This window comes from Actinia tenebrosa, unplaced genomic scaffold (assembly GCF_029948245.1).
Source record: "Actinia tenebrosa isolate PJP-AT-01 unplaced genomic scaffold, QUT_ActTen_1.0 PGA_scaffold1__47_contigs__length_23844297, whole genome shotgun sequence".
Classification (NCBI taxonomy): domain Eukaryota; kingdom Metazoa; phylum Cnidaria; class Anthozoa; order Actiniaria; family Actiniidae; genus Actinia; species Actinia tenebrosa.
In genome coordinates, this window is record NW_028292578.1 from 1,234,639 (window position 1) to 1,255,970 (window position 21,332).

General features: G+C 37.9%; 3 protein-coding genes across 4 annotated transcripts in view; all 3 read right to left on the reverse strand.

The window, feature by feature from the left end:
• LOC116296113 (centromere protein V-like) overlaps positions 1 to 16,396 on the reverse strand; it is a 21,345-nt gene extending 4,949 nt beyond the window's left edge. The window contains exons 1-3 of the mRNA XM_089032324.1: positions 16,204 to 16,396; positions 14,813 to 14,882; positions 13,442 to 13,687 (exon numbers count right to left, since the gene is read on the reverse strand). Coding sequence (XP_088888450.1) covers positions 13,451 to 13,687; positions 14,813 to 14,882; positions 16,204 to 16,301 — 405 coding nt within the window. The 5' untranslated portion in view covers positions 16,302 to 16,396 and the 3' untranslated portion in view covers positions 13,442 to 13,450. The remainder of the gene's footprint in view (positions 1 to 13,441; positions 13,688 to 14,812; positions 14,883 to 16,203) is intronic.
• On the reverse strand, positions 221 to 2,895 carry LOC116296132 (cytochrome P450 1A1-like). Its single transcript, XM_031704090.2, has one exon. It carries the CDS (start codon positions 2,665 to 2,667, stop codon positions 1,108 to 1,110), a length of 1,560 nt encoding a protein of 519 aa, XP_031559950.1. The 5' UTR covers positions 2,668 to 2,895; the 3' UTR covers positions 221 to 1,107.
• Positions 16,397 to 18,122: 1,726 nt separating the features above from the next.
• Positions 18,123 to 21,050, reverse strand: LOC116296129 (uncharacterized). 2 transcript variants are annotated; one of them, XM_089032319.1, is made up of 4 exons: positions 20,694 to 21,050; positions 20,551 to 20,626; positions 19,786 to 19,890; positions 18,123 to 19,327 (listed from the first exon to the last, which is right to left on the reverse strand). In XM_089032319.1, the coding sequence occupies exons 1-4, from the start codon at positions 20,937 to 20,939 to the stop codon at positions 19,233 to 19,235; spliced, it is 522 nt and encodes a 173-aa protein (XP_088888445.1). In that variant the 5' UTR covers positions 20,940 to 21,050; the 3' UTR covers positions 18,123 to 19,232. The 2 variants fall into 2 exon arrangements, with proteins under 2 accessions (XP_088888445.1, XP_088888444.1); XM_089032318.1 differs by having other exon boundaries at positions 19,786 to 19,893; positions 20,694 to 21,046.
• Positions 21,051 to 21,332: the final 282 nt, after the last annotated feature.

Sequence of the window (21,332 nt, forward strand, 5' to 3'; positions counted from 1 at the left end):
GCTATTTAACATTTTATGGTTGGTCAATATTGTTGTCGTTAACCAACAATGAAAGTCGAGACTTAGTCGAGACACTGGTGCGCAAAGACTGACAAAATGTTTTAAATCTATCTCTTTCCCTTCTGACGATTCTCAATGGCCGCAACAATCGACAAATACCATCAGAGATTGAGGGGGGAAATGTTTCCTTGAATAGTAGGAAAAAAGAAAGAGAAAAAAATAGGTTTCAATTTCTTTATTTTTTTCGCCAACTGAATTTAGTCACAATACTGTAACGGATCATGCCAGCAATTTCCATTTATCTCCGTCCACACCCATTTGCTTACTAATGTTTAAAGTTATCAATTATCAAACTTTATAAGGCATTGGTTCACTTTCATGGGAGGTACGGTTCGTCGCTTAATCAAATATACCTCGGTAAAAAACTTATATTCGTCTTCTATATTGGATAGCAATACTTGACTTGACGTTTTCTATCCAATCATATATTCATAATTAGCGCACGCGATCCACACAGGCCCGTCTAAAAACATCCTTAGAAATTACGTCAACTTACATTTAACGAAGATTGCTATAAATAAAATATAAAATCTCCACGTTTTCGGTTACAAAATCAAACGGTATAGAATGTTTTTTAAAGTTGGATACGATTTTTCATTCAGTTTTCAAATCATAAATTTGGTTTTCGTTGTTTACTTTGTTAAGTTAGATAGAATAGAATTAAGTCCAAGTTAGTTTTGTTCAGTTCAGATAAAATTTCCATAAAATATTTGGGTTCAAAATCAGTAAAAAACTCTTGCTGATAGACGTTCATCAATGTTGGTAGTGTTTCGTTTGTCTTTTGATCGTTCAGTGTTCTCCTTGTTGTTAGAGCAATGTTCATTGATAATGGAAGACTTTTAGGCTTTATGGATCGCCAATTAAAGTCAAAGCCGTATTTCTCAAACTTCAGAACATTAGTTCTTGCATTAGATTCTTGAAATTCTCTTATAAGCCTTCTTAAAAGCTGTGTTTCTGCACTTTTGAGGCCCGTTACATAGGACCAAATTATTTTCTTGCATTCAAGACAATGTCTATTGTGGAATTCATTTGCAATGTCCTCATTGTCTACGACCTGGTTTCGACGTAAATTGTATTGTTCTTTGGGCGCAATGTCAAGCCAAATTTTTCTTCCATGGGTTCTTCAGTGCCATTGCGCAACTTGAGCTTTTGAACAAGAGTACCGATCAGAATAAACAGTGCTGACTTGGCAAAACCTTCTCCCGGACATTTCCTATCTCCTTCAGAGAATGCAACCATACACGAATGTGGCTTGATTTTTTGCTGTTTCTTGTCCATGAAGCGAATGGGATTAAACTTGAAAGGCTCCTCAAAGTATTCGGGATCGTGGCAGCACGCCCAGAGGTTTACAAAAACTACTGTATCTTTAGGGATCTTGTATCCGCCCACGCGCGTGTCTCGGATGGTACAATGGGGCAAGGCAAATGGCAAAAAGCAGCTTCGACGAAGGACCTCCATCACGGTAGCCTCAAGAAGTGGCAATCGTTTCTTGTCGTTGAGGGAAATTCTTTCTGATCCTTTCACGTGCTTGATCTCTCTGCATAACTGTTCCTGAGCATCGGGGTAGGCCACGAGGTAGGCAATGCACCATCTCAGGGCGGTACTCAGCTTCTCATAGCCCCCTCCGAATGAATCAGCCATCAGGTGCACAATATTGTCATCGTCAAATTCTCCAATGAGCGCTTGTTCCATGTCGTGCTCAGGAAGTTCATCTAACTTGTTTTTCCTGTCATGAACCAATTTGGTTAGATAATCAGACACAATTGTGTCGTTGTCGCTTTTTTCGCCCATATTGGTCATTTCTTCTTGGAGGCGCGCGGTGTACATCGTCTTGACAAACTTGACAAGACTTCTCACGGTCTCATCCACTTTTAGCACTTGCTTGTGAAAAACTGTTTTGACCCACGGCATAAAATCAACTGTATTTCCGACAGCACTGCCTTCAATGAAATCAGTTGATCGGGACATCAGTTCACAGGCTTCTCTGAGATGCTTCTTGCGAAGTTGCGCTCCAAAAAACATCCTTAGCATTATACTTGCAGAAACCGAAAGAAGATGTCTTGCTGGATTGAACTTTTCTTTTTGGGAGCTGAGCAGGCTCTGCACGAGTGATTCTCCTTCGAGCTGGGCTATTTCTGAAAATGCTTCGCTGTCACTCGTCAGCGCTTGCAAGGCTTGGTCCATGGCCCTTCTGTTATTGGTGTATTTCGATCCAAAGTCTGTAAACGCCACATTTCGGCCTCCATTGCTGGAGACGAGGAAAGTGTGGAGCGGAGGCCTTCCCGAGAAGTCGGACGCACGCTTAACAAGAGCCTCTTTCACAACATCTACAGAGTTCAGAATTACCACGTCACGACTGCCAAGCTTCATGGAAAAAACCTTGCCATAGTGCTTGGAAAGATTGGTGACGTTCTTGTGGGGTGATGCACCAAATAGGAAGATGTTGCCAACCACTGGAAGACTCCACGGTCCTGGAGGAAGAATTTTTCGGTTACCTCTCGGCGATGACAGAAAAAACATTCCGACGCACACAGCAGTCACAAAAGTAACAATGTACACGACCAAAAAATTTTCTGGCAGCAGAGATGTCAGGAATTGTTGGGCCATTTTTGTTGGCGTGTTTCTCTTTCAGCGTTTTTCTTGTTGTGTTGTTGAAAAAAATATGTATCCGAGCAAGGATTGCTCTTCGATCGTTTGGCTATTCTATGAGTAGAACTCGACTGATGCACTGTGAGCCACACAGCGGATTATATGTAGGATGGTTTACGCTCCACTGCATCTATCGATCAACCTATGACAAGTACTCAGTTGCCGTCCAAGGTGAGCTTCAGGACTCGCTCGAATGCGCTTCAAAACAACATCTCAAGGTCAAGTTAGAGAGTCGGCTTTAACAACGGATCCATAGAAGATAAACATGCAAGAATAGCAATACGTGACCTTATCCCGTAACGAGAGCGAACAAACCCAAGGCCAACTTGTTCAAGTCCTCAAGATATCTGAGATATTGAAACAAAGTTTTACAGCTCTTTTATCGGCCGCAGTTATTTGAATGATGGAACTTGTCCAAAACACTTCTCTCAAGTTCTTCAATAAACGTTCTTTTAATTTTATTCGAATACAATTTGCCTAGGAATTATTGTATTAAAAATTTATCAACTATTAATATTTTTTATCTAATACAGTTAAAATTGGTAAAACATCTGCCTTTAACCTAGAATGATATCTGTGCTCTCTATGAACTTTCAAAAAACATCAAAATCACACATAACAAAGGTTTTAGTCCAAAGTTAATTTTATCACCGATTCTTGTCTATTAATTCAATGCACAAGCTTAAAGGTTCTATTTAAATACAATACAAGTTCCAAAAGACAAAAGCACGGATATAAAATCTTTAGTAATTCATGGATTCGAGAAAAGAGATGCATTAGGTTATTGTCTCGTTCACAGTGAACGTGAATAGTCCTTTTATTTGATAGCTATTAATATTTCTTATCAATCACAGTTGAAATTGGTAAAACGTCCTAAGAACCTAGAATTATCTGCGCTCTCTATGAACTTTCAAAAGTAATCAAAACCAAACAAAGCACAGGTTTAGTTCAAAGTTCATATTGTTGAAACATGACGTAATGAGTCTGCGTATGTGGTGGAAAAAGTTTAATGAACTTTCAAAAAGAAAAACAGTGAAATTCAAAGTTGCTCAAAAATTGTAAATCATGCAGGCGCCGTGTCCTTAGAAGTCTTTAAGTTATGATTTTAAGCATGACGATACAGTTTTAAGAGGCGAAATAAGTACAAATAGCTTTTCTGCTCGTGTCATCCTGGGAGATGTGAGAGAGTGAATGAATGACCTCTTTCCTTCAGATTTGATTCCTACAGACGCCGTATCCGTATGAATGCTTTCATTTCCAGCTTAATGCATGGAATGCAACGTTGAGGGGAAGGAAAGAACAAGAAGGTTTCGTGGTAAAGTTTGCATCATCTAGAGAGGTGTTAGTGAGTAAATGAATGACCTCATTCATTCAACAAGAAAACAAACATCGAAGACTCTTCATGAGAATCGAGGAAAACAACAGAAATTATTTTTGGTTCAAGCTGAGAGAAGTAATTTAAGGGAACTTTCTGGAACTTTTTAAATTCGAGGTTCACTTCACTTGATCAATAATCTTTGTGATAAATCCACTCCCAAATGAAAACATGTGAATGCAACCCTTGACTTAATAATGCTGTACTGTTTACGAGCCATGGACACATCAGTGACTCGGAACTGTGATCCATGCAAGTATAAATTATATTCCCAAAACTAAACTCGGAGTTATCGCAAGAAAACTACTTTTTAGAATCCTTGATCATGGAGTATAGATAGGAGAAGGGTAGCCTTTTAGCTTCGCCCAGAGTCGAAACAAATTAAAATTTTCACACAGTAATTATAGACATCAATTTTAAGTAAACAACAGAGCTGATATTTTTTACATAATTCTTCATGGAACGCGATGGAAAAGAGATAGCTGAAGATCTCTTTCTTGTAAAAACGTTTTAAAAGAAATAGAAAAAGGCGCTTGAAGTCTGGAATATGGTGTATTTTTTTTATTTTGATAACGATCGGACAACCTTATCTTTTGTTATTTTTTTAAAAACACATCAACACAATCGTAAATGTATAAAGAATACAAGACATAACAACTCCGTTAATGAAATCCTTGGTTGGGAACTTAGTCACTTGAAAGCGTTTCCCTAAGATATTATTTACTTAAGGCTGGACTTAACGCTAGCTGATAAACTTTACTATGAAAGTGCAACTTATTAATGAAACTGGAATAATTTTGGATCAAACAACGAATCTCAACTGACATCGATCTAAAAAACATTATTGTAAAACATATTTAGCGTGTGAATATTCTTATTTGAACTTGATTTAAAGAAATTATCTTGTCAAAAAAAAAAAAAAAAAAAAAAAAACCAGACAAAAATTTGAACAATATAATGTAGGGGGAAAAATAGAAGCACCGAATGAGATGTCATAAATGTCCAAGAAAAACGAGAAAGATCGGAGATTTAAAGTCTTATCTATATTTAATATTGAAGGCTGTAGATGGAAATGAGTCGATTGAGGTTATTCAGAATCGCGTTTCCTGTTTGTTTTCCAAGGGCCGGACAAGCTAGCCTTGCACTGGGATTATATTACTGCATGCAGCCATTCTTTGTCTTTTTAAAATTCTTCATGATATCGTATACCCTTTTGAAGAGTAGGGCCGCTACTTGGAGGTATCTAAGGAGCGGCGTCGTTATGTCTTCTGCATAAGCCACACTGAGCTTGTTGGGGTCCTTGGGTTAATTACGATAGGTGAAGCAAATCTTCGGAGAGCAAGAATCCACCAGATATAAATTTTTGTATTAGATTCAGTATAAGAGTCAATCAGCCACTCTGACAACCTGTCGACCTGCAAAATGTTTTCCCCAATGGTATCAGTTTTACGTCTGGCGGAATTAAAAGAAGTTATTATCAGTTTAAACTTTTTGGATTTCTGCACTTCCCAAGGTCATGGCCATAGACAGTGTCCACGTGACACGCAGGCCCATGCCACGTGATCAGTCGTGATTCTGGTGTTGTCTGCATAAAACTAAACAAAGTTCGCCTTTTATTTGCTTTTCCTGTAGGTTTTTTTTAACTAAACAGAAAGACAAAACTAGTTGTCTAGGAATATAATTGGCGGAAAGAAAACGCAAGAGAAGTAGGGTTATGCTGTGAAGAATTGCGTGCGTAGGCCAGAAGGAATGTAGAATCACGGAACTACTTTTGCGACTTCGATGATTACTCTTCCATTAAACACGTAGAACACGGCATGTCGTGCAACTTCATCAGATTAAATCCATTTTTTGCGCCAAAGTCAAGAAAAGTGAAGAACACGTTGACAAAATCAGACCAGTAATGTCCCAATAAAGGAATAAGCGTCTGATAACATCTTTTTTATGTTTCTTGAAGTTTTCATGTACTCCCCTAGCAGATTATCATAAACGTGTGGAATATTTGAGATGTTGAGAAAGCCAGAAAGAGATTTAGTTGAAGAGGTTTTGGATTGTTTATGACAACCAGAGAATATTGGGCACATTCTGCCAAGGTCTTGATTTGGAAATCGTGCAGCACCTTATATTTCGTAAGTTGCTGTGCACAACCTTGACCCATCATCTTCCCCGATATTCATTCCTTGCCTCTTGCCCCAAACTACCTTGGCCCTGCCATGCACCACGGCCTTGTTTCACTAGTCATGAAGAAGAACACACAAATTCTTTTTAAAAAATTATCATGGAACTCGTATTTGCATAATGGGAAAACAAGGCAAGCACTGACAAGAGAAACGTACTGGGTGGCATCAACGGCCTTATTTCACTAGTCATGTAGAAGAACACACAAATTCTTTTTAAAAAGTTATCATGGAAACTCGTATCTGTATATTGGAACAGGAAGGCAAACACTGACAAGAGAAACGTTCTTGGTGGCATTCTACGGCATTTTTTCACTAGTCATGTAGAAGAACACACAAATCCTTAAAAAAAATCTTTAATCATGAAACTCGTGTTTGTACAATGGCAACACTAAGAGGAAAGCACTGACAAGAGCAACGTACTGTGGGATCAGAACCTGCAGATGACGACTAAGGATATACACTAATAAAGCAAGCAACAAGAAATGTAAAAAGTGGCACTCATGTGCCCTAAAGAACTACTCCACTGCCTATTGTGTCGAAAGAATAAAATATCTACTGAGTTGTAAGGTCTAATACACCAAACGAATGGAAACGTTTTTCAGTAGCTTGATTGTTTTATTCGTATCTCTTATTTCATTTTCAGCTCTTGATAGGTTGTTGCAAGCTACACTGCCCGGAATAAGCTCTGCATGATCGTAGGATGTGATGTCATACTTGCAAAGCGTAATCTTTCGTCTGCTTAAATCTTGGTGGGGTCTCTCAGTGCCTGTTCCCACTAATCGTGTAGGCTGATACGGGAAATCGCGTTTACTTCCTTCCCCGCTGCCTCCGCTCAGCGCAGAGACTCGGAAGAAAAAGGACTGCAACCAGTTTCTCAAACAGCAATGACAATTTTCAAAAGGAAATTTGTGCTTCGGACCTAGATTTAAATTCAGCTGGAATACAGACTTCTACCTCTTCACGAGAGGCCGAGCTGCACTACGACAAAGTTTGACGAGTCAGGCAATTTAGCACGAGCTAGAAAAGACTTTGTTTTTTCTCAAATTCAATAAAAAACCTTTTTACAAGTTTCATGCTGACATTCACAATGGCTTAGTAAGCAATTCCGGTATAAATGCTTTGAATATGATTTAGTTTTGCAAAGAGGAACCGAACCGAGAACAATCTATATCCAAGTAGAACTAGTCATTCTGCGGTATTTTTCATAAGAGGATTTCTGATATCAAAACGTCAAAATGTTCCACAAAACCCAATATCGAGTAGTCGTATCCAAAAAATAAAAACATACAGAACTTTAGGGTTAAAAACGTTAACTTTCCCAAGGTCACGAACAAAAAGTTATCAAAACTTTCGTTGTGTTGAGCAATCAAGGTCAAACCGGAACTAGGAGGGGGAGGGCTTAGGATGGCTTGTAACTTACAGAGAAAACTTCCAGAGCGATTTGATTTCAGCGTAGTACATTGTTATGTTCGACCAGTAACGTGGAGATTCTTTAACGGGAATACAAACGTGCTACAAGAAAAACATTGGAAACGCCGATCATTTCGCAGGCTCCTTAAACGTGCCTCACACCACAACGAATATTGAAATGATTTATTTATAAAGTCCTATACTATTTGCATGTCACTGTGTATTCAGTGGACCAAATTGAATGCCAAATACTTGAGATCTGCACGTAAGAAATAAGATGACTGCGCGCACGTGCTTGCTTACTCGATACCAAGCATGAAAACTTTACACGTTACCCTTGGAACATCAATTCGAGGGCAGGATGAATCTTTGGTGCATTTTACTCTGCATAATTTCTAAAAAATGCTTTCAAATGCTTTAAACCAAAAAAACCAGTGTATTGATGGAATTGCCATGTTTACACGTTTGGGATGCTGAATTGGCTAGTGACAGGTTCCGAGTTCGGCACTTAACAAAACTGTTGCAGAATCATTGAAATTTGGCGTTTGATTCAGTTTTCTAAGAATAACGATCACATTGCTAAAAATATCTCTCGAAATGACTTTGGAAGGCGATAAAAACTCCATATATCGATAACTTGAAGATAAATTTATTAAGGAATTTTTCTTTTTACAATTTCACGTATTTCATTTTAAAAAAATAATTTTATTTGAGCTTCAAGTTCACTGCTTGGGCTACCTATGATGTTGCAAGTACATGTAGCATACCAAGCCCGAAATTGCACCATCAGCACAAAGATATGAAATATTTCCAAAATCTGTCTGCACACTTTTCCGGTATATTTTCTTCTAGTGTGATGACATGAATATAACACACTGATTTCAAGCTTAGTAAGGCCCTGGCTAAACGAGGAAACGAGTTTCCAGAAACATTTTTCCCGCGCGCATGTTCCCGATGTTTCAATTTTGGGCACATGCGAAACATTGCTACGTGCAACAAATTTTGCTTCCAAGACGCATGGAAACAATGTTTTCCTCGTTTAGCCACGAAAGCCAACATCCTAAAAGTGCGCGGTTACTTAGCAACGCCAGCTCTATCTTGAAAGTGCGCATACGCTAACCGATGTTGAGCAATCATGTTTCCCGATGTTCCCTGACGGTTTTGGCACCTTTGGAAACATTTAAGAAAACATGTTTCTGGAAACATGTTTCCTCGTTTAGCCAGGGCCTAAGCAACAAGCAAGATGCAAGATGCAAGATGCAACAAACCTTTCGTACGGTAACCGTACGCCGACAATTTCTATTCGTACGGATATTCAAATAGTGTGGGACTTTGGTTTTCCTCACTTAGAAAAAAAAATTCAATGGCAGGCATGATTCGAACCCGGCACCCTTGGCACCAAATGTAGTCTGCGACTCCCCCAGGGGACTTTTACTCTTAACCAATCTTCCTCGGCCAATCGACATGGACAGACAGACGGACAGTGACCGAGGGAAATGGAGGTCCTTAGACTGCTCGCAGAGTCTACATAGTTATTACAAATGCCTTTCTCAACCCTACCCTAAACATAACCACTCAGCCACGAAATGAATTCGCTGCGATGCTTTCCAATTTTTTGTCATATTCAAAACAATATCAAAATATTTAAACATCCGTAGGTAAGAATAGAAATTGCGAGTCGCCGCGTACGGTTACAAAATGGTTAGTAGGAACCAAAGGAGAAAGTATGGCATGGTAGTGTAATAAATAGTTTAAAAAATGCTACAGTAGGAATCATGAACATTCTATCAGAGTGTGCGATGTCCTTTCTTTACAAGAATGAATGGGATCAACAGCTTCAGTGGGGTTGTAACTAACTTCATAATCCATCAAAGATATAGATTTTCCCCAGTTTTTCCCGTACCAAGAAGTCAGTAGCTTTTCCCACGAACGAGGCACCGCGAACGAAAAACCGTCAAACTTTAGCGTCCTTAAAGGAAATATGTCCCTCTCGGAGTAGTAGTGTGGTCCTTTTAGATTACGTAACCAAGGTAATTTTGATGTATACGAATCTAGAATGCTTCCTTTCGTGTCTTTCTTGAGGACTGCTATATCCATAAAGAGTCCATTTTCTTGAGTTCTGAGTAAACAGCTTTTCGTATCGATTAACTTTGCTCTTATAATCGAGTTAGGATGTTTCTTCTTTTCAGGCGTAAGTTCGAGAACTGTATTATTAACTTGCAGCGGTACTTTCAGAAGCTTTTGAATATCATTTTGAAATACAGCAATTTCGATATTTGGAAAGTCGGCGGGTACATGTCCTTTACATCTGGCTGCAGCTAAAAGACTTTTCTTATATAAAAAGTAAATGAGATTAGTTTTACTTGCCGCTAAACTAAACTGTCGAAGAAGTCGAGTCAGAACCAAGCGAGCTTGAGATAAACAACTTGAACTTGAGTGTCGAGAGTCCGTGCACTGATGAAGATCACATCGAAACAGGTCTGCGTAAGAAAGTGGTTCTTTGTTGTAAGGGTACTCTCTCTGAGTCATATAAGTAATCACACTTAAAAAAATCCATAAAGAGCTGATGTAAAATAAGCTGAAAAGCCTACGTCTTGCCATCTTCTTAACTGCTTGTTGGCAATCGAATTCAATACATATTATTCACCTCACATGTAATGTACCTCAAGCGTATAATCAACAAACGCAAACAGGAATAATAAAGAGGTACCTGGACTATAAAGACGAGAAAAGGCAAACGTTGAAAAAAAAAAAAAAAAAAAAAAAAATCAAATAAGATATAGTTTTAGAAACCTTACCAGTAGTAATATTTACTTAAAAAATGAATGCATACATAATTAAAGACACCAGAAAAAAGCTGGAAAACATTCAGTTCGATACAATAATAAAATGTAAATATGTTTCTCAAAAGGCATACTTTAAAAGCCGTGAGGATTATAACCTTTAGAGAAACGCATTTTTAAATTCAAGTAACATGATTCACCCCTGAAAGTCAAGTAACAGTAAATGTAAATGGCCTTCTTGAAATTAAACTTCCCTCGGGCAATGTATATGTGATATTTGATTAGTAATGAAATCATTATATATATGTAAAGCAAAATAACGCAGAAGTCTTTAGAAATATCAAAAGTGCGTACTTAGAAGTCATTCCTTTTGATATGTCGTCGTCCAATGCAACGACGAACGACTGAAACTCATCGTGAGCATTTTTTAATTAGTTCTAGAATTTTTTCACGTTTGGTCGCTGTTTCTTGGCTGAATAGCCAATTTAATTAAAATGCGTACTGTGCATTTGAGAGAGCTTTGTTCGAACAACCTTTTATACGATGGAAAACAGTGTTCCACTCGATTTATTTCGGACATGGTTCGTAAAATGCGCTATAGTAACTAGTAGATTTTTTACTAGTAAATAAGCTCCGGGTCTTACAGGAACTTCTTGAAAATGGGCAGTCAAAATTTATCGAACTTGCACTCTTAAAAAAATGATCATGGCAAGGTCCAACAAGGTCCAATATTTTGGAATTCGCTTCCATCAGATATTCAGAATAAATCGTACTTCTACTCATTTAAAAATAATTTGAAAAAATATTTATTACACAATATTTGACTTTTAACATCTTTAATACAAAAGCCTTGATAATTTCTGCGCATTGTATGCAAGAAATATTATTAGTACAGTTTATTTATTCATATATCTATGTAACATATACAGTATGAGTGGCCGTGTTGTATCAGATATTAAATAGGGACTTTAAGATTTGCAAAATCTACGACTGCGACGTCAACTGGAAGTGTAAATAACTTTTCTTTGGGGTTTCTGTTCATTGGAGATTTCATTCAAAACATTGTCAGTAAAGTCAACTCATCCATATGGAATACAGTCTATGAAGGCGCGAAACCCTATAAAGTGAAGTTGTTTACACTTCCGGTAGACGTCGCCGTCGTAGATTTTGCAAATCTTAAAGTCCCTATTGTATCGAGGCGTAGCCGAGAGTTTGTAGTGCAGATTTCGTATGACTGTGAAAAGTTCAGTTCCGTGCCGCAACCGTGATGTTTATTAGAATTTTGATTGGCTTTCTTTTCTCTTGCTCAATGTGATTGATTTAGCAGTGCCGTGTCCTTGTCGTGACCGTGTCCGCGTCGTGTTCGTGTCTTGCCGCGACCGTGATTTTTTTTAGATTTTTGATTGGCTTGGTCTTTGTTCGTGCCGTGAGCTTTTCACAGTCATACGAAAACTGCTCTATATCGGATACAACACGGACACGAATACTGTATATTACTTATCAAACGTCTAGGTTAGTTCCTTTGTGTTTCACTAAAACTTTCAAAATTAAAGTGAATCTGGCCAAGAAATTCCAACTTAAAGTTTATGCAAATAAACACAGTTTTGTATCAGATTTACAACAGAATAGAATAGAATAGAATATAGAATAGAACTTTATTTGTGCCCTCTGATTTGCAAATGAATTATCAAATATTTTGGAGATTACAATAAACATTTGAGGAACCACTTGCTACCTAAAAATAGTAATGCTAATCAAAGTTAGGTAGCAAATTGGTCTTGGTTCTGTTTGATAATTGTTACAATAAGTATAGAAATAGGAAAATTCAAAAACAAATGTAATTAGATTGGAGTAAAAAAAAAAAAATTAATAATAATAATAATAATAATAATAATAATAATAATAATAATAATAATAAAGAAAGAGAAAACCATAAAGGAAAAGAAGGAAGAAACCATGGGCGAAAAGTAAAGTGCATCAGAGTAACTAGCAAGTTTTTAAAATTTGATTTATTATTAGTTTTTTAAAACTTGAACGTTTAGTTCTTTTTAATTCATCTTTGATCTTGTTCCAAGTAATGGCACCGACGTAACGGATAACGGACGACTCTTCACAGTCGTGATTTTTGTTGTGTTTTCCTCATGAATTATTAATGCATTTGATAATGATAATTAATTCTCATTCAATTATATTCTCTTTTGAGTAAGTATATTTTATCTGTAAATATTCTACGAATGATATTATTAAATTATATTGAATTGTAAGTTATGCTATTTCACATATACCAGGGATTGATTATAATAAATCTGAATCTGAATCTGATCAGATTGATCAAAAATGATCAACTGATGAGATTTTTAGTGAACAGCCGGTCAAAAAGAACTATCATAAAGAAAAAGCATTATAAAAAATTGCTTAAAACAAACAAAGATGTCAGCTCTTTAAAGATAGCCCCCCCCCCACCCCCAATTCTGAAGGTTAAAAGCCGCTGATAGGTTGCACTGCAAGCATCCCCAAGAGAATCCAAAGACAAAAACATGGCAGAAATCTTGGTGTTGTTAACAATGCATGATTTTTCTTTAAATAGTACCAACATGGCCGTGAGTACGTAATGTGCTATTGAAGAATTAAGAAATGTGCAGCTTGTCTATACAAATAAATCGGATTCCAATTCATTATATTATTAACCACTCAAACACCGAACTCAAATGCATAGCTGTATTTTAGAATGGCCTCTTTTTTGTTCCTCAACTGTACTTCAAAGAGGACCATTTAAAGAATTTCCATGTTTAATTTTTTTATTCCCACATGAGGAATAAGAAAATAAAACAGGTATTAATTATTGAAATAAATGGTAATTAGGAAAATTGAATGAAATCTGAGAATATCGTGAAATATCCTTTTCATAAAATAATCAATTAGCAACAATTTTCAACATGCATAGCAAACACAAAAACTAGCTGATAATTTCAAGTTGCTCTTACCTAATGTATTTATTTTGATTGCTCCCTAATTTCAGGGTTGTCTTGGATCCATTTTTCCCAGTTTTGTCCATCCACTTTTTCAATTTCTATACTCTCTACAGTTCCTTCATCTAAACAATGAGGGGCAACACCATAGCCATCTTGATTGGAGCGAGGAACGTAAAAACTCTGAACCCCACAAGTCTTGCAGAAGAGATGTTTGGCTTTGTGAGTATTGAAAGTGTAGCATGCGAGGTTCTCTTCACCCTGTATTTGAGGATAGAAAAAGTTGAAAGTATCTATACTCTTGTGAGTATTGAAAGTGTAGCATGTGAGGTTCTCTTCACCCTGTATTTGAGGATAAAAAAAGTTGAAAGTATCTATACTCTTGTGAGTATTGAAAGTGTAGCATGCGAGGTTCTCTTCACCCTGTATTTGAGGATAAAAAAAGTTGAAAGTATCTATACTCTTGTGAGTATTGAAAGTGTAGCATGCGAGGTTCTCTTCACCCTGTATTTGAGGATAGAAAAAGTTGGAAGTATCTATACTCTTGTGAGTACTGAAAGTGTAGCATGCGAGGTTCTCTTCACCCTGTATTTGAGGATTAAAAAAGTTGGAAGTATCTATACTCTTGTGAGTATTGAAAGTTTAGCATGCGAGGTTCTCTTCACCCTGTATTTGAGGATTAAAAAAGTTGAATGTTTCCACACAAAACACCCACCAAATGGTTGCAAAGAGGCCTCTTACATTTTATGGAGTTGAAACAGGTCAATGCAAAAAAAAATCAACTAATTAAGAAATAAACTCCATCAAAAGAAAGAATGACAAAAAAGAAAAAAAAACGCCTTCAATCTTTGGGTTAACAGATTGGAATTAAGCTTATGCTAATTTTTTTGTGGAGGGAGAACATTAAAACCAGCAAACCCTTTAATCCTTTAATCAAGACCTAACAAACTCTTCTCACGTGCGATACCAAATCCAGGGCCCAGTTGTACGAAGAGTGGATAGTGCGTTTGGAAGGATAAATCCTTATCCAGTGGATAAGTTGATGCTGATATCCAATACATTTTTCCACTTGATAAGATATATCCGTCGGATAACACTACCCACCCTTCCTACAACAAGGCCCAGGAGTCAAACCAAAGATCCCAAAGGTGAGAGGTGAGTGCACTACCACTTCATCACCTTTGATTCCTTAACATAAAAATTGGGCAGAGATTGTATGCTCTTAATTTTAAAATAATTTTTTAGTTTGGTGAAATACAAGGGTTTTTGGATATTCATGCAATGAGCTTTTAAACAGACTGTATGGCAAGGATGCCATAATGTTTAGGCTAATCTCCACTGACCCTTCCTCTCCATTGACTGGTTTTTAATTCATAGAACCCTTACCTTGACAATAGTAAGCTGCTTCTTTGGCACTATGAAATGTCTGTTTTGTTTCTTTACACAAATACTGCAGCTAAAGAATGAAAAGACATTGTTGTCAACTGAACATGAATAGCGAAGCTCCCGTGCAGCTTTGGCCTGCATGAGTGAAGTACCATACTTAAGAAAAATTGGTAACCCATCGAGTTGATTTTCGATGGCTTGACTACAACATCACTTCTGTTTGTATATACATATTTCCATGGGTGCACCAGTAGGGATCCTGCTTGATGCCATTTTGGGGGACATTATCTTCATCTCGAATAATAAATAATGACTCTATTTTCCCCCAATCTTATTTTCACCTTTCAGTTTTATCTTAATTGGGCTCCCTGTACCCATTGGGAGCTCCACTTTTAGGAAGTGCCTAAATTTATATTACAGAGTACAACTCAACTTAGATATCTGATCTTTGCCACACTTGAATGAGATTAGCATTTAAAAGAAGAGATGTGATTGACTAAATTATACTTAATTTTCTATGTTTGTCCCCGGCTTCCCATATTTCAAGATGGCTTAATTCTGTACCAGTGAAAAAGCTTGATCAAATCTTAGGTGTGACACCCGGGGAGGGGGGGAGGGGGTACTACCACCTCAACTTGGGTAGGGGTGTGCCACCAGGACCTCAAAACCCTGACCCTATCCCAGACCTAAAATTTTGATTTTACATATCCTACCCCAGACCAAAACTAAGAATTGTATACCTTATCCCAGACTAAAAGACGGAAAATACGGCTTTACAATCGATTGCAATCAATATTTACTAACATTTTTATTGTTTTTGTGCCGGCAGAAAGCATAGACTATTCGCCAGACAAAAACGAGCAAATCGTTAACCCTATCCCAGACAAAAAGGATATCCTATCCCAGACAAAATGTCAAAAAAGGATACCCTACCCCAGACCCAAAAGCCGAAAAACCATACCCTATAGGGCGGCACATACCCGTATAGCAAATATAGGGGAGTACCCCCCCCCCCCCCCCCGGGGTGTGACAGGGGGGTCGACCCCTCCAATACTCCCCTTGGATTTGCCCTTGCTTTACCAACGCAGGGGTGCTTTTCACCGAACGTTTATACAAGTAATTTATCTAGAAATGGTCTGTTTTAAGTACACCGTTTACTGAAGGGAAGGAGAAGGTTTTCAGGAGGATCAGAGAATGTCGTGATCAGGCACCCCAACTTTTCAAACGGTTCCGTAACCTCTAGATAAAGCATAACTGGCCTCAAACCTAGCACATCTCAACCCTAGCACATCTAAAATCCTATAATAGAGCCTATATAAGCTTAAGCTTAGTTCAAAATTAGTTAATAGACTAAAATAAGCAAAGATAAGTCTCTTGGTCTACAAACTCACTTGCAATCATACACGTGCAAACAACGAGGTGCTATCACCTCAAACCTGATACTACCACAATGACAACCACCAGTATGCTTCACCAAGTCACTAGACATGTTATTCTGTGTCTGATTTGCCGGATTTATAATAAAGTTCTTGGGGTAAAAGTCAAAGTTAAACCAAGAAGATTCACTGGAAATTCACTGGGATACCACAGGGATCCCAATGTTTGAAAAATCTTCAATGTTTGCAAGGACCTGTGGGAAGGGCTTTAATTTGACCACGCTATTTTCGATTGAGTATTATTGCTTTATTCTGCATTCATTCTAAAAGTTGGATTAACTAGTTGAGAATTACTTTCGAGAGAATGGCGCCTGGTCAAAATCATTATGAATGGGAAAGGGAAGGGGAAAAGGAGAAAAAGGAGAAATTGGAAAAATAGTAGGAAAGGTGACAAAATGTCTCATAATACATTAAGAATGAAATGATTTTTTTTAAAGTTTCAAACGGATAAAATTTATATGGCCACTTTTAACTTCATGATCTGGCTCTGCTCCGTCTGGGGAATCTTGGGCACGAGTGCGCACGTTCTTTTGTGACGTCACAGTTAATCATTCTCATTAGCGTCAAATCTGTTAGATTTACTTCAGAAGAAACACGAGATTTCCCTGTAAACTGAAACTGATATTTATTGTCGAGTCTTATCGTGATGGACATTCAAGGTGGGTTGAGAAAAGATATCGTGATTGAGAATAAGTTAGTTTTTTGTGGGAAAATTAGACTTAACTGCGCATGTCAAGACGCGGGATGACAAGGCGGCGACAACTACATATACAATGACTTTACATGCATCAAAAGTGAAAGGAAAAAGTACAGCAATGTACTCAATTCTAGTGTTAGTTATTGGCTTAGTCTATTTTGACAGAACTGCTTGTGAACCGAAATCGAAGTTGAAATAATTCAATATCACTTAACTACAAAATCGCGTTATCAAAAACCGCGCGAAAATCACGAGGAATATAATCATGGAAATATTTTGAGTTTTGGGCAAACCTTTTCACTGTAAAATTAGAACATTTTTAGTATATTGCACTATATAACGAAGCTTTAAAGTGATAAGGTGGATTAATGAAAATTGAGGGAAAACTTAATACAGAATAAAAATTTAATAATGTAATCTAGGTTTGCAGATTTTCCCAAAAGATTTGCCCTTTGAAACAAGTTCAGGCATCCCAGCCACTTTTTAGACAAATTTGATAGGAAATATAGGCTGTGCAAGTTCTAAATATAGGAAAATATAGGATTTTTTCCCAAAAATATATTCACTTTATAGGAGCTAAGATATCTTTTCGGTGGCGTAACCAGGGATCGGGAGGATGCACAGGCAATGATTTGCAGAACTAAGATGCCATGGAAAAAAAACAGAACCAAAAAAATAAAAAATAAAAATAAAAAAATATATAAAAAAAAAGGGGGGGGCATTTTATTTCCTTCGCCAAATATGCTAAACAGTGTAAAATAGAAATGAATCACTCAGCAGTTGTCCTATTTATAGGAAATATAGGAGGTTTTCTTTAAATATAGGCTCTTTATAGGATCCTATACAAATTATAGGAAATATAGGATATATAGGAGGTCTGGGATGCCTGCAAGTTGCGCGCGAAAACCAAACAATGTTCTTCTGCTTCAAAAGGAAGTATACTGGTATACTATAGGTTGAAATTTCATCCCAGGCTGTCTTAATTCGTTCTTTTCTTTTCCTTTTTAGGAAACGACGGTACGCCAACCCTTGGCAAAATCATTGTTCTGCTCCTTTTCTTGGACTTTATTTTTAGGTAAATTTCATAAAAGTTCAATAATTTTATCATAGTTAATTTAGGATAAAAATATTGTTGCAAATACAGAGTTTATATAATCAAATGCAATTATTAAACCAGTTTATTTTTTTATAGCTGTTTAATAGCTTTATTTATGCTTTGGAGGTTCTGGAAGAGAAAGGGGCAGAAAAAGACGAGTGAACCAGAATGTGAGCCAAACGAATGGCAAACACATGCCGGTCAAGTGTACAAGATTATCCGGCAAGATAAAACACGCGTCAGCGGACTATTGCTTGTTATCTACCAGTACGAGTGCGTAGACGATGAACGTACGTATGGAGCGACTTTAGTTCATCTTACTGGGTTGTCAATTCAGTTAGTAGATGGTGGAGATATCAAACTGGACGGATGGGTCAACACGGAGGTTGATGAATAGGAAGCACAGAAAATGATGACATTTTGTACGGAACTCTACAGGGATTATTACTGGCAGTTTTGCAAACAGCAAAATACTGATGTAGCGCGTCCAGTGACGATGAGTGGAGGAGATGTGAGAGCCATACTGCAGCCACGACGGCTTGCCATATGTGCTGGTCCTGTTGCTATGGATGCTGCAGCTTCTGATGTTGTCACAACAGCTCCTGAAGGTGCTGCTACTGCTAATGATGCTGATGAAACTGTTACTGAAGGCGATTCTGATGCTGCTATATATGCTACTACTACTGCTGCTACTACTGCTACCTCTGATACTACTACATATGATGCAGGTGCTGATAATGATACTGTTGCTACTACTGCCACTCCTTCTGCTTCCACCGATGCTTCTACAACTACTTCCTCTGCTGCTTCAAACACGCCACTACACATTTTACTTGGTTGCGAAAAAAGCCCTTACGTCCCATGCCTGTGGGCAACGGGTCTAGCAGTCTGTCTAATCACTAGATTAGTAAGAATATGAGAATAAACATGGCTGTGACCCGTGACCAGATCGTCCCAGTCTCGCCGGTCACGCTGACATAACTATACGCTAAAACTAGCATTTCACAAATGAATGACTGCTTTTTTATAAAACAAGTGTTTGAAAACCTTCTTAATTGCATTTATGCTTTTTTATGTACAAAGACGAATCAAAGATTAAAAATAAAAGTAGTAGCGTAACATTACGTGACAGTCGTAACATAGGTCTTAACATACGGTAGATACGTATGAGAATAGCTTGTGCTTTCCTCTTCATACGAGGCTCAAGTTGGCAGTGCGCAATCCTGCTATCAAATTCTCGGTTTCCCTTGACTCCAACAAATTTTGGATTCTAGCCGTTGTTTTTTCTGAAACAATAAAAATAGTGAGTTGACACATCCATCCGGTAACGGAGTATATTCAGGTATTCTTGAGAGGATATTGAGGGTTCATAATTTATGCGTTGAGGTGGGGGAGTGGGGGGGGGGGGGGGGTGGGGGGTATGGTGGTTTGGAGGGGCCCGGGGACAGCCATGCATTTTCTCCGGTAACAATTATGTGGGGCTATCGAAAATAACTTTATATTTATGACATTTAGTGTAATTTGGAGGAGGGGAGTTCACTCACAAATTGGGGGTCACACAATAAATTGATTATTTCAAAATAAAAATTCCCCATAGCCCCCGCCCCCCCTCCTCCCATCCCATGAATTTTGAATGCTCGGTAAGACTATATTTTTATGACGAGTGTATGCATGGCCTGCTTAGGGCATTGGGAATCTATCGCTTCTTTTTTGGATATAAAAACATTACTGAGGCGAATCTCACCAGCTTCTGCAGTAGATGATGCCCTCAGATCTTCCTTCATGACGACTACTATGTTATCCAGAAAATCTCTTGTACCTTCAAGAAGTTCAATTTCTTTTTCCTTTTCTTCTGTCGCATAAAATCACCAAAAAAAAAAAAAAAAAAAAAAAAAGACTTATTTGCAATAACTTGAAACGTCATCATCACCAGTAAATATATCAAAGCGGGGCATGAACTTACTAGTATATCATCCATGTTCTATTTTAGGTGCATGGGTCAGAGGATTTTTGCTGCCTAACATAGGAATTACCAAATTTCCTCTATTAAGCCCCCTGCGGGCAATTCTTTTGTAGTGCCTTTGGACTGGGTGCTTACTGGGGGGGCTTTTTGAAGACTGGGGATTAATAATTTTTCCTGATCTTTGGAGGAAATTCATAATTACCTTTATTCATAATCTCGACAGATGAATGAATTTCAAAGGCCTTCCAAGGACCACAACGTACCTTAGGTGTGGGCTAATTATGATAGCCTGGGGGCTTATTGAATTCTTGGGGGCCTCAGACTGGGGGCATATAAAGAAAATAAGCTAACTTATCTCCGCCCTCCCCCAAGAGGCACAAACTTTTTGACTCCCCCTCCCCCCAAATAGCGGTTGCCAAAATGTTCTCATCTTTGATTGATTCGCCCCTTTGATCCCCACTCCAGTTGTCTAAAAGAAACACGTCGGATTTCTCGCCCTAAATCTTCCGCCCATTTGTAGTTTTTTACTCCACGTATTCAACTGACCTTTGGATTTTCCACGTCTTCTTTTTGCTGGTGGATTGCCGACTTCAAATTCAAACTCAGTTTTCCTTCGATGAACCTACCATGAATAAAAACCATAAATTATTGAAAATCCAAAGAAAAACCGAAAGAAAACTGTACTTTACCTCGACTCTTTCGGTGAGTTCACCTACAGGCCTCGAATTCGAAGGCACAGACATCGACTGGGTAATCGAAGCAGTCTCACTTGAATAACAAAATCTTGCCTTTAGACTCGATATCAGAGAACCGATGGAATCTTTAAGGAAGCTCAGAATATCTAATAGTTTGTACCAAAGAGATCTTATACCACCAACTGCATTATTGAACTGTATTGCAGCCCAATTCCATACTGAACGTATAGTAGCCTCCATTCTTTCTCAAGAATACTTTTTTTGAGGTGCTATTGCATGTACGTCGAGCACGAAGATTTCGATCGCTTTGCACCCAAACTCTGACTGACTATAGACTGGGCTGATAGCATAATATCTTAAGGGAGGGAAAGCCCCTTGTTGAGAAATATCGGGAAAGCCCGGCCGCGACCTCAAGGAAGGAAGAAAAAATCCACAATTTTAGCAGTTTTCATTGGGCTCGAAGGGAAAACTACCGATTAGAGCCAATTCAGTCCTCTGATTGGTTAATTAATTAAGTACAGAGGGGTTCCCTTTCGTGATTGGTTGGTCATTGATTGATTTCTTAAAGTGCAGAAAATTGGGGAATTTTTTTCTAGTACAATTTCCGAAAGCGAAAGTATGAACTTTGGCCAA